Raw genomic sequence first — 16,359 nt, 5'->3', positions numbered from 1 at the left:
GAGGTGGGTTTTGTTTTATGCATGGACGTGGCGCTGAGCCGCTGGGTCGCAGGAGAGATCGGGCTGGAGGGACCAGGCGGATTATGGAAATACAAGTCGTGTTATGGAAAAAGCTGAACTGTCATCGGGCTTGACAGAAATGAGGGGGAGAGGCAGGAACTGTGTCCCCAACAGCACTGCCTTCCTTATTGCATTACCAGAAAAGAAAGGTCAGCCCAGAACAGGCTTCCATTAGCTCTCTCCACAAAGGGATAAGAGTGGTTTGCAAGAAATTAGTGGCTTTTGAGCTACCTCAGAAATACTAATGAATGTCAAAATCCGAGATGTAAAGCAGGTGAGATTGGCTTTTCCCTGCCCTGTTTCTCCCGCTCTCTCATTTGCTTTGCTATTTTAAGATCTAGGTCTGTATTACTTTTCCCTCCCCCCCCCCCCCCCCCCCCCCCCCGCCTTTTCAGTCAAGATCAGGAATCAGACCCATTGAGGGTGTGATTTGTGGTCTTAAGGGAATGAGACAATTAGCTCATGACTGTCTCCAATATATGTCAGTGAAGAGAGTGAGGAATGTCTCATAAATGAAAATATCGAGCAGTGAAGAGCCTTCCCTCTTGTTTGAAGGCTTTCTGTGGCTAATAAAAGAATCAGGGGGTCTCCCAAGTGACAGTCCTCTTGTGCTAAAGTACTAGCCCAGTGTAGATTGCAGCCAATCATTGATCAAACATGCCATGAGCAGATACACTTGTGAAACAGAGGGGAAGAAAACGCTATCTACTTTCTCCTGGCACTGTGCTTGGCTTATTTTTGTTTGATTTTGGTTTTGGTTTTTGGGCCACACCCAGCGATACTCAGGGATTTACTCCTGACTCTGCACTCAGGGATCGGTCCTGGTGGGGCACAAGGGACCATGTGAGATGCAGGGGACTGAACCTGGCTTGGCTGCATGTGAGGCAAGCCCTACCCTTTGTACTGTTTCTCCAGAGCCAACGGCTTCATTATTGACATTAATTATTATTAAGTACCTACTCTGTGCCAGCTATTGCAGTCTGTTCTCTAAAGGATGAAAAAGCAGATCATTCCCTTGTCTTCAGTGGAGTTTACGGACCAGTAGAGTGTGGACTTGAAAATTCTTCCTATTATTCATTTAGATCATAAACAATTCTAATAGAATTTGATTCATCCATCATAGGAAAATAATATGGCCCAGAGAGGGATGGAAGGAGGGAGAGGGAGAAGGAGAGGGAGAGGAAGAGAAAGAGAGAGAGAGAGAGAGAGAGAGAGAGAGAGAGAGAGAGAGTATAGGAATGAAAGCATTTGCCTTTGCATGTGGCCAATACAGTTTTAATTCCCCTGAGCACTATAGGAGCAATCCCTGAGCACAGAGCAAGGAGTAGCTCCCGAGTACCATGTAGGGTGACCCACCTCACAGAAGGAAGAATAATATGGAGGGAGGGATATCTGAATTGACCTAGGAGAGTATGAAGTTGGCAAGGTCTGTGTGCTGTCTGCATGGTGCGTGTGTTATGTGAATGCTGGAATGACGCAGGTGGGGTTTGAGGGGAGCCTGGACATGCTCTTTCTGGAAGAGGGGAGAGCTCAGTGAAGGGTAATTGGGAAGCTCTGAGAAACAGTGAAAAGAGCAGAAGAAATAGCACAAGCACAGTCTGGCTCAGAGATGAGAGACCTAAAACGTGAGCTAGGTAGTCAAGCTGGTTGTCAGGAAGTCCACAAACTGGCCTCGAGTGGGCATGGGATTGGGGGGGAGGGGCGTTGCAAGCACACTCACGCCCTGCCCTTGCCTGAGACCTTCCTGAGTTTGGCACTTGTACAGAAAATTAAGTGCCTTAGCAGGGCGTTAGGGCAAACGGCAGGCAGTTTGTTCTGGCTTTATTTGGTAGTGTGTAGAATGATACCTAAAAACAAAATCAACCTGGCAAAGTGCCATTGTTTTGTGGACCACCTGGCATAGATCATCACGGTTATCCCAACGCCTGTTTTCCGCTCACGCTCACACTCTGCAAGTCGTGCTAACGTGGCACCATTCCCTCATCCTTAATTGTGCCCCCATAATTCCACCCTAGCTAAGTTTTGCAGACCCCAGATTTCCCTCAAATAGATCAGTTAATTTAGCCCTGCCTTGGACTTTGACTTCTGTGACTGTGTTTCTTTTGAACTGGAAGAATAGTGGCTCCCATCTGTGAGGTGGCTTGCATCAGCATTTTTATCTCCTTCAAAATTATTCATTTTAAGGGGTAAGGGTGGGTGGTGGGGGTGGAAGGAGGGAAATCGGGGACGTTGGTGGTGGGAAGTGTACACTGATGAAGGGATGTGTGACTGAAACCCAACCATGAATAACTTTGTCAGTGTGCATCTCATAGTAGTGATTTAATTAAAATTAAAAAAAAAATCATTCGTACTAGCCAGTTAATCCATTGCTTCTTTATTTTGTCACTGTCCCCTCTCCCTCCTTCTAGAACACAAGCAGACATTCCCGAACATTCTGAAGAAAGGTTACCTGGAGATTCGGAAGAACCATGACAGTTACTGGCAGAGCTGTTATGCCGAACTCTCACCTTACAGCCTGTGCTTCTACAGCCTCGATGGCAGTGGAAATCCAATGCCCTATGCCACCTACCTGCTCTCCCACTTCCAGAGCATATCTGTCCTGGGCAATCTCGAGGCCAGGCTGGTGGACACAGTTTTGTATGACAACACACAACTGCAGCTGAAGGCAGAGTCCCCGTGGGAGGCTCTGGACTGGGGGCAGAAGCTCTGGGAAGCTGTGCATGCCGCCATGCCCGGGTACCCGGGGCGGCGGGAGGAGCTGGCCCCTGTGGCAGGCCTGGGTCATCACGTCGACTGTCCACAGAACCACTGTTTACAGAAGAACCCCAGCGAGTTGCTGCCGCCGTCTCCTGTTGTGGATAGTTCCCGACGGTACCAAAACATTCTCAAATCGGGGACCCTCTACAGGCTGACCCTCCAGAACAACTGGAAGGCATTTACGTTTGTACTGAGCCAGGCATACCTTCTGGCCTTTCAGCCGGGCAAACTGGATGAGGACCCCCTCCTCAGCTACAACGTGGACGTGTGTCTGGCCGTCCAGGTCGACAACCTGGACGACTGCGACTCTTGCTTCCAAGTCATCTTCCCCCAAGATGTGCTCCGCCTGCGCGCTGAGACCCGGCAGCGGGCCCAGGAGTGGATGGATGCCCTGAAGACGGTGGCCAGCCTGGCGCGGAGCTCAGAGCAGAGCCTGCCCGTGATGCTACGGAACAAGCCCCAGGACCAGCCGGGTGGCCAGGAGCTCAAGAAGCACAAACGCCAGTCGGTCACCTCCAGCTTCCTGAGCATCCTGACGACGTTGTCTCTGGAGCGAGGACTCACAGCTCAGAGCTTCAAATGTGCAGGTAAGAGGCCAGATTTCAGCCTGAGGCTCAGGAAAGGTCAGTTCCTGGAGTCATGTCAATCATCCTCTCAGCCCACCAGTCACAGCTGCATCTCCTTAGTTGTTCACCAGTGCTGAAGTGTGAGCCAGCAGTGGTAGGCGCCGGGCGTCCCCCCGGCAAGCGGGACTTCTCCTTCAGAGAGTGCCCCATATGGGGGCGTGGATGGTGCTGGGAGCAGCCCCCGAGTGGCATCGGAATGCCTCCCTGTCTTCCAGGTCTGCTCTGGCATCAGGGCCTCTACCTCCTGACATCAGGCCAATGAGTGTCCCTGAGAGGCATCAGGCCCCAAACTGATAGCCAATTCTCCCCAGACAAGGGGAATGTCCCCAATCAGTGTCTAACCTGGATGGGGACATGTCTAGGACCTCTGAAGGGGGCCCTGGGCAGGGCTGAGGATGACTTAGTAGATGGTGGGTCCTGGGAACCCTGTGCCAATAAGGGGCATCTTGAGCTCCGGAAATGTCTATGAGAGGTGAAAAGTAGAAGTCATGGCTAGTCATGTGTTATTCTTTCTTTTTATTTTGGGTGTGGGGTGAGTTGGCCATATGTGGCAGTGCTTAGGGCTTACTCCTGGCTCTGTGCTCAGGCATCACTCATGGCAATGTTCGGGGACAGGGGGTGGGGAGGGCATATGAAATGACAGGGATCAAATTTGAGTCATCTCTATATAAGGTGAAATACCTTATTTCCTGTACTATCTATCCAGCTTCTGGAAAATGTTTTTAAAGGGAGACTCTGAAGTTAGCACGATATATTGGAAACACACCCAGTGGTGCCAAGGGTTTTCTCCTGGCCCTGCACTCAGGGATCAGTCCTGGAATCCTCGCAGGCTCAAGGGACCATATGGGAGCCAGGGATCAAACCCAGGTTGGCTGCATGCAAGGCAAAGGCACTACCTGCTATACTATTGCTCCACCCTGCAGTTTTTAGAACTTATTGATGTTTCAGTGTCTCATGAGCATATGTCAAAGTTCAGGCATTCAGCAGTCACTAAGTGCTTACTCTGTGGACAGTCGGGAATGATGACACATCTCTGTGGCTTTAGATTGCTGATGGGGTCAATAAGTCTGTTGTGTTGTTGGAATCAGGGAGAATCACTCAAGGTAGTGACTACAGTAACTTAATCTGGATGCTTTCCAGTAAAAGAGGGAAGGGAAGTCTCGGGTGTTTACAGGGACTGTCACTGACACAGGTCCTTCCTCTCATGAGCCTGCTTCCTGCTTGAGTGTGCACTGCAGGGGTAGCAGTTCAAGACAGCCAGGTAGGAGGGAGGGCAGAGGAAGCTAATGATGGCACTGTGCAAGAAGGATTACAGGATGGGCAGGGAAGAAACTTTCGGCGTTTCCTCCAGGTTTCATGATACCTCCCTGCCCTGCCAGTATTGGGGTTCCCTCCCTACGTATTGAAGATGAGGTTGCAGATGTTCAAATTAGGGAAGCCAGAAGACCAATGTAGTCTAAAGCAGGTTTCTCATCCCTTTTCCAACCAGGGACCCCCATGTTCCCTTACCGTGACCACTCCATCCTACCTACTGGCCCCTACCTACTGGGTCCCGACCCACCCCTGTTTACACACATGGGGCCCCATTGACATATCCTGGGGGGCCCCAGGGACCATATGGATTCCCATGGAGATACAGTTTTCTAAATCAGTGGTTTTTCAGCTGTTGGACTGGTGACTGCCTGCAGGTGTGAAAGGGTGAAAACCAGTACTCCAGTATAAAACTGCTCTGTTCTGCTTTGGGGTTCAGGGGGGGTCTTTTCAGTGAGAAGTCAACCCTAATTTGTGTAGTGTGGCAAATTCCAAAGTAGACCATTTTAATCTGATTATTCTCTGTTCCATTCGAAGATGCTGGATAGCCAGGGTTCGACCAGGGTTTCTGGAATCGCCCTTGCAGGGCACACTGTTTCTTGCATCAGTTTGGAATACGTGTCTCCTGTAGGGGGCAGAGTCTCAAAAGAAAAAGGCAAAAACTTGTTAGGCAAACCTCCGAGTGTTTAAAAAATCACTCGGGAGACTGTTTATAACATCAAAGATGATTATAACAGATGGGGCTTTAAAAATTGATCTGTATTTCTCACAAACACAGTTCATCTAAGCCAGCTGCTGCTTTGTTGAGGCCGTAAGTCTTTTAACTTTTCATCCTCCTAAGAACACACATACAGTGACAACACTGGTGGTGGCGTAGCTGGTTGAATCTTCCCAAACTCCAGAAGCATCCAGTAAGTTGCTTTTGGTTGAATCTTGGCTTTTTGTATTGCGTATGGAGAAGCCAGTTCACAGTATCTCATGCTGTGATTGAGCCTTTTCAGACTACACATTTTTTAATCCTCACTTCATGCCCCCTCCCGCTTTATTTTTGCTGAGTCACTTTAAAACTGGAAGATAGCACCCAGTAGCTCTTTAGTATGACGTCATTCAGTTGCTATTTAGGGGGGCCACAAAGCTGCCTTCTAAATTTACAAAACACTGCAGTTGGCTTTATTTCACTAAATTCTTTCTGTTGGTGCAGAATTTTCTATCGCCTGTCTTTGAAACTCAGAGAGACCCTAAGAAGAAATGGGACATGACTGTCCCCAAAATGCCTGCGGTTATGGTTTTGAAAATACATGCTTCGCATAACTGCATATGTCTTAACATTTGCTTGGACTTTTTATAGTCCTGTTTGATGATATGTGATTTGTTCCATGGAACTTTCTCCCCAGTTCCATGCTACCCCTTGCTTAGGAAGCCTGTGGCCAGGGTGGTGGTCTTCATGCTTCTCTGGAACCTCTCTTAATCATCCCCGATTACAAGGCCTTTACGCAGCTGGGTTCTTCTGCCTGACAGGTTGAGTACTTTCGCCCGTTCTCTCTTTCCTTGCCTGCTGAGTTCCTGATCACGCACCAGAAACTCGGGGTACACCTGGACAGAGCAGTGTTGCCAGTAAGTAGCCACAGCTCTGCGCTCCTGGAATTTTCGGTCTATGAGGGAAGACAAATATTAATCAAGCAATCCTATCACAAGTGCCAAATAGCAACTGTGACCAGAGCTAGAGACAAGGCCCGCCCATTGGGTGGGATGTGCCGAGTGGCAGAACTAGGAAATGGCAGACATTCATGTATTTTTGGGTAACTAAGAAACTGGAAGTTTGGTAAGGTGGAACTTAATGTTTGACCCTGGTCACAGAAAGTCTTGAGCAGAAGCGTGTAAGATGACAGTGGCTCTTAGAAGCAGTTAATTCAGGGATGCTTTTGGTGTTCAGCTTTTCAGAAACACCTCTAGCAGAAAATGAGGTTCTAGTTCTTTGGTGAAGTTACTACTGGGGATTCAGATTTATGTTCAGCAGTGGGGAATGTGTGGCCTTAAAACGTGAATGCTAAAAACCAATGACTCTATGGTTTATAAAATAATACATCAAGTTTTTATTTGTGGTCCTGAATTAGGTTGTTCACAAAGCTCTGTTGTAAATTAGATTTTAAGGCAACAGCCCTATTTCCTTCAGGAATTAAGACCTGTGCACAGAACTCTTTCCCTCTGATTCAGACAGGGTTTGCTTGGCACTGGCACACAGATGTTTTTCTGTAATTCCCAACGACCAACTATCTAGCAATTGAGAACTATAATAAAGGGCTGGGGATCTTGTTTGGAGGTGCCCCAAGACGCACAGAACTCTTCACTTGGTGAGATCACATGGCGCGCAGTAGCACTGAGCAAATGATTCTGAACCAACGCGGAAAATGTTAGCAGAAGAGACAGCCAGGCCGGCAGCCCGTGAAGGGGTCCCCGGCCTTGCTTGGTCAGTTTCCACCGGTTTACTCCTCTGGCTGCTGTTTAACCTGTAGGGATTGCTGTTGGTAATTGCATCTTTGGGGCCCCAAGAGCTTTCGGCTTTCCTTCCTCCACCCCCTACCCCAGTCCTTGGGAGGGGTAAACCCAAGGGGTGGGGGAAGTTTTGCTGTGAATTCTTCAGCCATTTAGTGCAAATTCCTGTAATTACCAGCATTGTGTCTCCTCTGAATGGCACATAATGCAGCAGAAGCCATTCCTAATTGAGACCTTACAGGAGGTACAAATCCTCTCTTTGTTCAATCTGACAAATTAGTGCCAGAAAGTGGCAGGGTCCGAGTGGGAATCAAAGGCAAGAAACACAAAGATGGAACTTAAGGCTACAGTAATAACCGTCTCTTGTCCTGAAGGGAAAAAAGGAATGACCAGTGAAAAATGAAGTTTTCTTTTTCTTTTTTTTTCTTTTTTGTTATAAATTCCCTTGACATGACAGCACCTCGGGGGCTGCTCTATTTATTTAGCAAAAGTGATTAAATAGTAATACAACAGGGCAGCCTATTGTTTCCCTGGGTGCCCCCCACCCCACAGACCCCTGCTGCCTGGGCTAATTGATTGACAATGAACCTCCAATAAAGAAGTATGTTGTTCAGACCTGAGGTGGGAGAGAATTTTTCTCCTCTGTGTGTGTGTGTGTGTGTGTGTGTGTGTGTGATTTTATTCTTGTTTGAATTGCTCTCCAGTTATTCTTTGCTCTCACCCCTTTTTTCCTCCATCTTCCTCCCCCTCCTTTCCCTGACTCTTTTTGCTTCCTCCTCAACCCCCACCCCCTTGGCCCCCCAAAGCTTTTCAGGAGTTGCTCTCAGCTGACATTCACAAACAGGTAGATAGGAATTTGCATTGTAGTCAAACTTTTGATAACTACCTCTGTCTCAAACAAGCTTCCTCTCCCCTTTGCACCATTTAAGGCAGAACCCTCCTGTGAAGAGGGGGGGGGGGGAAGGAAACACGTGATTGGTGCCTGAAGGTCCCCAAAGTGGTCCGTATATCTACTGGTTTTTCATTTGTGGGGAAGTAAAATTAACCTTAGAATCGAGTTTCTCACTCAATTATCAAAAAAAAAAAATTCATGTATTTACACCGTGGGGTGGGAAGTACAGAACAAACAATAGAAAGTCGAATGATTTAGTCCCCCCATCAATTCCCAAGAAACCAGGTTTCATTATTTGAGGAGAAATTCTGTGTACTCGTGGCAGCACTTGGTTACCCCAAGGATACTGGAAATTGCGGAAAGATGACCAAAGGCTAATACAAAGATAATTACTAGCCTCTGCTGATATGTGCTCAGCTCACTAAGCTGACACTAAACCCCACTTTGACTCTGTTACAGCTGCAAAAACAAATCATTTCAAACTCCTATGAAAGCAAAATATATTAAACAAACAGTATCGACCTTGTTAATACCACATGGCATTTCATGTGATAAATGAGGGAGTCTTTCTGGCAAAGGCCTGCTTTATGACATCGTTGAGACATAAAGGATACCTTTTCCCTGGTAATGCAAGCATCTCTGATACTGAGTATAGACTGGTTAATTATTCATTCAAAAGCTGCCAGTCTGGAAGTAAGCAACATTTCAGAACTGGGCAGAGTTGTCGATTACTTACTGGCCTCAGAGTAAAACATGCAGAATAGAAATTCTTAAGACCAAAAAAAAGAAAGAAAGAAAGAAAGAAAGAAATTTGAACTTGGTTGTTGATGTGAGTCCAGGCAAAGACATATCTGTAGCTTTTAAGTGCCAGGAAGGAAAATTGTATTTTAGGTTCTTCTAAAACACTGTGCTAAAATCGCTAAAATCTATTGCATTTCCATGTAAAAAATCATGGTAGCCTGAGTGCCAGACTGCCTAAGGAAATGAGAGAGAAGTAAAAAGAAATGAACTTTCCTTAAGAGCTTCGATTCCTATCTTTACCACGATTTTGAAGTCTGTCCTCTGCTTGCTAGGAATAGTAATAAGGAAAAGATTTTTTTTAAATATTAAAAAATAAGTAGGTAGGGCTGGAAAGATGCTTGAAGGGTTCAAGTACATGTGCTGCATTCAGCAGGCCCGGGTTCAATCCTTGGCACTTTTTCGACCCCTGAGCACTGCAGGTATAATCCCTGAGCATCGCCAGGTGTGTCCCCAAACCAAAGTCAACTGAAGAAAAGGCTTTCAAAGAAGAAAACTAATTGTTAACTAATGTTAACAAATTTAACATGCCCTCCAAAACATCTACACAGTTTAGACAAAGAGAATTGTACAGTCCTCTGTTGCCTTCTCACCTTGCATGGTCTAAGTCATTTTGTTTCTGGGGGTATTGAATTGTCTCCCAGAGAAGAAATTGTGTGTGTATGTGTGTGTGTGTGTGTGTGTGTGTGTGTGTGTGTGCGTGTGCATGCCTATGTGTGTGCATCTGTCTCTCTGTCCTTGTGTATTCATGGACACACATAGAAGGACTCAGTTTTAATTTTCCAACCTTTAATTTGACCACAGAGGGCTGAAAGCCAAAGTCCTTTAAGTAAAGTTTTAATGAGAGCTTCATTACAACAAGTGTTTATAAATCCTTCCCTTGTGCCACACCTTGGGATATACAACTAAGAGTGAAGAGTAGTCTGTGTTCTTCAGAGATTTATAGATTCCCCCGCCCCACCCCCACCACCCAACATACACACATACACAACCTCCAGGGGAAGAGGTCTCATAGAGGAGTATCAGGAAAATGGGTCTAGGAGACAAAGAGTTAAGCTTTGCCCACTGTACACCCTTGACTCTACTTATGTCTGGGAAACCTGTTGTAGAGTGTTTAAATGTGAAAGAGCTAGAGTAATGTCTCTCAGCACTTCCCCATTGTAAAAATTGTCATTCTGTTTCCTCTTAAGGGAAAAATATCTATGGCTTTCACTATGGGACAGTGAAAACTTGGATCTCCAGTTGTATGCTCATTCATTATGTGTAAGGTTCTATGGGAGATCCGAGAAGCTCAGATAAGGTCTGGACCCCCAGGACTCTGTCATCTGCACTAAACTGCACAAAATGAAGACAAGAGAACTGCAAAACTGGTCATATAGCACTTAGTGTTCTGAAAAGCATTTGCAGAGCCCTCAAGGCAGGCCAAGAAACTTGGGAAATCAGAGAGCTGTTACAAATACTGTGATTTTGTTAAGAACTTGCAACTTCGCCCAAGGATTGTTGACTAGTGGATCCAGCCTGGAAAGCTGCTGATAAACGTACACTCCAGAGAGGAGGGACCCATTTAGTGATTGAGCACAAGGATTCTGCAGTCAGACTTGAGGGCATTTGCTGGTCTGCTTACTCACTTTGTGACTGACCTTGAGTAGATCTCTGAACTTGGAAAATCTCAGATGTGAGAAAACACTTATACCTACCTTATAATTTTATGGCGAAAATACAGTGTATTGAAAGGACTCAGAACATTGTGTTTGACACATGGTGTGACAAACACGAGGATGAGCTGTATGCATTATGTTTCCACAGAGGACAGTACAACCCTGGGGAAAGTTGCCATGGGCGTGGCTTACCAGATCTGGGGACCATGGTGGGTTGGGGCACAACCGGTGGGGGACTCAGGACTTACTCCTGGTTCTGTGCTGAGGGATCACTCCTGGTAATGCCCGGGGGATTATATGGGTGCTGAATATCACATCTGGGTTGGCCTTGTGCAAGGCAAGGACCTTACCTACTCACTGTACCGTCTCTTTGACCCCATAGCTTATCAAATTCATATCTACTATAAAGCTAAGTTGGCGTAGCTAATAGGTTGAAGGACAGAATGGAGTACTAAAACACAAGTTAGAGGAATGAATGGAATAAGATCAGATCTAGTGAAGCTAAGTAGATAGTCCATCTTAGATTCAGAAGATTGACTGGAAAGACAGAAGATAGAGGCAATTGATCTAATAACAGTTCAGGTTGACTCAACAGGTCCAGAGAAAAGAGAACACGTCTGCTAAGTGTATGTCCTTGACCAGACCACTCCTGGATATGTCAATTCTGGATACTTCTCTTCAAGAACAAAGAGCCACATCTATTGACATGTTGTAAGATCATGAAGGAACTGAAAACCTTGCTGAATCAATGTAACCTTTAATAGAGAAGATACAGTATTATGTGTCCACATATTTGGAAGGCTGCCACTCAGAAGAGAAAATAGATATATTCTGTATAACCCCGTTGCGTCCAGGGAAGACAGAAATGTCCAAAGTGGAATGGATTTCTGTTTATTTGTTTATTTTGTTGAGGTGCCAGGAATCCATCCCAGGACCTCACATATGTGAGTGGTGTGCTTTGCCCCAGAGCCAGCCACATCCCGGTCCTTGGATTTCTCTTATATAAAAAAAATTTAGTGGCTATGGATAGAAATGGCCAGTTTGAACTGGAATTATGATTATCTGAGCTGGTTTTTCTTATCTGTAAGATGACGTATATTACTTCAGCCCTTCTGTGAATGTTTATTGAAAGCCTGCTATGTTCTTAGCACTATGTGTGGTGTATAGTAGCACTGTAGCCCTGTCTTCCTGTTGCTCATTGATTTGCTCTAGTGGGCACCAGGTATGTCTCCATTGTGAGACTTGTTGTTACTGTTTTTGGCATATTGAATATGCCACGGGGAGCTTTCCAGGCTCTGCTGTGCAGGTGGGATACTCTCGGTAGGCTTTCTGGGCTCTCCAAGAGGGATGGAGGAATCAAACCCATGTCAGCCATGTGCAAGGCAAATGCCCTATCTGCTGTGCTATTGCTCCAGTCCAGATAATATTATTGTGTGTCTTCAGAGAAGTTGGAAATTGGAAGCCAGACTATTAGCAAGTATTTGAGCAGACAGTAGAACTCAAAGACTTTTTAAATTTTCTTCCAACCTTTCCATCTGCCTGCTGTATTTTAGAGCGACTGGTCTTGCTCTGTGTGGTCCCTTTTATCTCCCATTCTGTGATTCTTTGATTATCTGTAGATTTTAATAAAATTAGATGAATGTGTTCCTCCATTTGAATTTTATTTAATAAACAATATCTCCTGCCTTTTGGGGAGAGAACTTTAACCTGTAGAACTATCATGTGAATCAAGACTCAAGATGGGAATTCATTTCCTGCCTCTAATGTCCATTATTGAATAAATTACTTTGCTTTTTTTTGCCCTCTTGGCAATATAAATTTCTAAGTCCAAAAAATCATTTTAAGTAAAAATAAATATATTGAAATGTGAATACACACTGAAGTAGCAGTGTAACTGTGGAAGAAGAAGAATGTTATATAATTTTGGGTTTTAAACTTTTTCACATCCTAAAATACAGAGAGATTTGATCATTTTATATAAGTGGACTCTTTGATTTTATAGGATATAAATTTGCTTTTTTGATTTATTCCTGGTATTCTCATCATAGAAGTCACATGTTGGTCTTTGATATGTTTCAGAAGAATAAAATCATTTTGAATTTCAGAAGATATGGATCTTTTGATAGACCTTCCTGAACTTCATAGGCCATAGCTGTGCTATCTTTTTTTTTTTTTTAAGCTGTTCATTTCTCGTAGTCTTTGTTGCTATACTTTGGTCTGGAAAGTTCTTGTCCCTTTTTGTAGCTTCCTTTATGGTTAACATTGTTCTCATCATGTGTTCATTTCCGGCCAAACTTCTAAAGTATTAATGTACTATTGGGCTCTGTATTGAGTTAAAATTTTCTATTTACTGACCTTTCAGTGGGAGGGAAATTAACCTCAGAGTGGTTTTAGGATGAACCAGGGTAGGTCAGTACTCTCCTTAATTTCTTGCTACATTCTTTGAAAAACTAAACTTTGAATGAATTCCTAAAAGAGCTGCTTTCTCCGCTAAAATTCATCCTACTGCCTGAAAGCAATAACATACTTTAAGTGGAAAACTTGCCATTTAACAAATGCATCTCAGATAAGGAAATCGAGTAATAGAGTAATACCAGTTTATTTCTGGTGTGAATAGTTTCATTCAGTTATCTCTTCATTATCGAGCAGAGACCACATGCAGTCTTCAAAATTGAGGTGCAGGGGTAAACTCAAAGTTAATTTTTTTAGCAGTTGAAAATATGATTGCATGCACATCTTTATACCTTGAACTATGTTAACACAGAAATATTTTAATTAAATCGCATTTCTTTTAAAAAGCGTTGGGGATGGAGAGATAGCAGATAGGGCACTTGCCTTGCACATGGCAAGGCCATGCTTTGCATGGTGCCAATCCCCGGCTTGCTGACAGGGACGAACCCCACCAGGAGTGATCCTTGCATGCAAATCAGGAGTAAGCCTTGAGCATCACTGGTTATGGTCTCCAAACAAAAATAAAACAAAATAAGAAAAGCATCAAACTCTTTTTTCACATGAAGAATGGAACAAGGCTACAAAGCCATGAGACCTTAGACCAGGAATTGCAGCCAGGGACCTGGGGATAGTTCTGCACTGTGCTTTGTTGAAGACTTCAGGATGAGAAAAGACTTGTTTTCAAGGCTTTCATAACCACCAATCACCTCCTGGCCTCTTACACCACCACCATCTCCCCAGTACTCTAGGTAAAACTCACCATTCCTCCTGCATGACCAGACCCTTCTGTCTGTCTGAATTCCTTTCCTGGACTTGTGTCTACCAGATTCTCCAAGTGTTTAGAATACTATTTGCATCCGAATCATGAGGTTACTGGCAGCCATGGACTGTTGAAGTTAGTGGCTCTGGGACCAGCCTAGATTTTAAATTTTAATTTTGTATTTGTTTTATTATGACAATTTACAAAGTTATTCATAGTTGAGTTTTAGTCATACAATATTTCAGCAACATCCCATCACCAGTGTCAGCTTCCTTCCACTAATGTTTCAGGCTCCCTCCCATATGCCCCCTCCTCCAGCCTAGATATTTTATTTTTTTTTTCTTTTTGGGTCACACCTGGCGATGCACAGGGGTTACTCCTGACTCTGTGCTCAGAAATTACCCCTGGCGGTGCTCAGGGGACCATATGGGATGCTGGGAATTGAACCCGGGTTGGTCGCGTGCAAGACGAACGTCCTACCCGCTGTGCTATTGCTCCAGCCCCCAGCCTAGATATTTTAATTAACTTTTCATTTGATTTCATGCATGCAAAGTTCGAGAAACCACTGATCAAGGTCATAGAACATTCTTTTTTTTTTTTCTATTTGGGTCACACCCGGCGATGCACAGGGGTTATTCCTGGCTCATGCACTCAGGAATTACTCCTGGCGGTGCTCGGGGGACCATATGGGATGCTGGGAATTGAACCTGAGTCGGCTGCGTGCAAGGCAAAGACCCTACCCGCTGTGCTATTACTCCAGCCCGGTCATAGGACATGCTTAGTGAATGAATCAATACATACTTTAGTTTTTTCTAGGTTTTATAAACACATTTCCTTGAATGATTTATTCTACTCATGCCCAACATTTTAACCATTGAGGTATCAATCTGTGGATCATCTCTAGTTTTTACAAGTTCCTGGCATTCTGGAAAATACAGAGGTGTTCTAATAGGGTAGTGAATATGATGGAATGATGAGATTGGCTCAAGGTTTTAAGTGCACCTTACTTCTTTTCAAATGCACCTTAATATTATGCCTAGTTTTGAATTTTATTCTTGATTACTTAGTCTTGGAATTCAGATTAGTCTTTGCCTGCCTCACTTCCTTTGAACCTCATCTTCTTTGAACCCAGCTTACTTCTTTTCTTCTTTCTTCCTGGTTCTAAACTCAGAAGTTACACTTGGTGGTACTCAGGAGGCAATATGGGATGCGGAGAAATGAACCCGGGTTGGCCATGTAAGACACACGCCCTCCCTACTGTACTATCCCTCCAGCCCAGCTCTCCCATTTTTTTTTTACCATTGCCTTTAACTTGTCTTCGCTCGTTCCCACTTAGCTTGCCCAAATCTTTCCTTTTTCTTTTTTTATAGGTGGGGGCCACACACCACTTAGTTTTGGGTCTGTGTCAGGGATCTCTTCAGACAGTGATTGACCTGGGTAAAACCCAGGTCAGCTGCATACGAAGTAAGTACTTTACATGCAAAGAGTACCTCACCCCACAATATTCTCTCTCTAGCCCAGTTCCCCCAAATCTTAACTGGAGCAAGAGTGGTCTTGCGGAAGTTCCCATGGCCCCATTCTTTCAGCTCTTCAGTACCTCTTCAGTACCTCTCCACTGGAGAAGGGCATGAGGGCAGAATCCTTACGGTGACCCCATATGAAGTACCCTTGCCCATCATTTCATCTTCCACTCCTGTCACTTTCCCTCAGAGTGTAATGTATACTACTACTGCTAGAATGGAACTAGGTTTCCAAACAAGAGTCTTTGCAGCCTTAGAATTTCCAAAATGTTGGAGATTTAACATTGTTTTTTATATTTATTTCAATCGAATTGACTAATAATAGTAGGTGAGTTTAAGTGGTGCAATGGGATGATTTGACACATGTACTGTTGTGTAGTGGCTGCCACATCCATCTCTTCCCCTTTTTACCATTTGTAGGTGTTTGATGAGAAATCTAAAGGTCGACTCTTTAAACACCTGTCAAATATGCAAGCATTATTAGCTGTAGTCACTGTGCCATGCACCAGATTCTGTCACTGTTCAGTATTTCCTCCCAGCCATATTGAGATAAATCAACATACCCCTTTGGCTAAGTTGAAGGTGTGCAGTGTTATGTTTTTGGTGTAAAATTCAAATTGTTTACCACAATAATGCTAGCTAACGCATACATCATTTTTGCAGTTCCTTTTTTGGTATGTGTGATGAGAACTTTTAAGGTCTGCCCTTAGCAACTTTTAAGTCCACAGTGCAGGATATTCAGCTCCCATCACTATATTGACAACCATATTCTAACCATGAGCCAATTGACCAAGGGCTGTGTCTTGCTCATGCTCCCCTCGCGCCCACCCCCCGCCCCTGCCACACACACACACACACACACACACACACACACACACAGAGCCAGTGCATCATAAGGAACAGAGTCAAAAACCTTGATGAAAATGACTCTACCTCTGTCCCCTTCACTCCCCACCCAATCACCGGGCTTGTACCTCTAGCACTGAAGGTAGACTTAATCTGGAAGTCTTGGTTAGTCTTTCTCCCTTTTTAC

The 16,359-nt window shown here is 44.6% G+C and overlaps 1 protein-coding gene across 1 annotated transcript in view; it reads left to right on the top strand.

Moving 5' to 3' along the window:
• Positions 1-16,359, top strand: part of PLEKHM3 (pleckstrin homology domain containing M3) — a 171,207-nt gene that overhangs the window by 14,832 nt on the left and 140,016 nt on the right. The window contains exon 2 of the mRNA XM_056111788.1: positions 2,469-3,404. Coding sequence (XP_055967763.1) covers positions 2,469-3,404 — 936 coding nt within the window. The remainder of the gene's footprint in view (positions 1-2,468; positions 3,405-16,359) is intronic.

This window comes from Sorex fumeus, unplaced genomic scaffold (assembly GCF_029834395.1).
Source record: "Sorex fumeus unplaced genomic scaffold, SorFum_2.1 ptg000014l, whole genome shotgun sequence".
NCBI lineage: Eukaryota > Metazoa > Chordata > Mammalia > Eulipotyphla > Soricidae > Sorex > Sorex fumeus.
The sequence above is the reverse complement of the archived record's forward strand: the minus strand, read 5'-3'. Positions and strand labels throughout refer to the sequence as shown.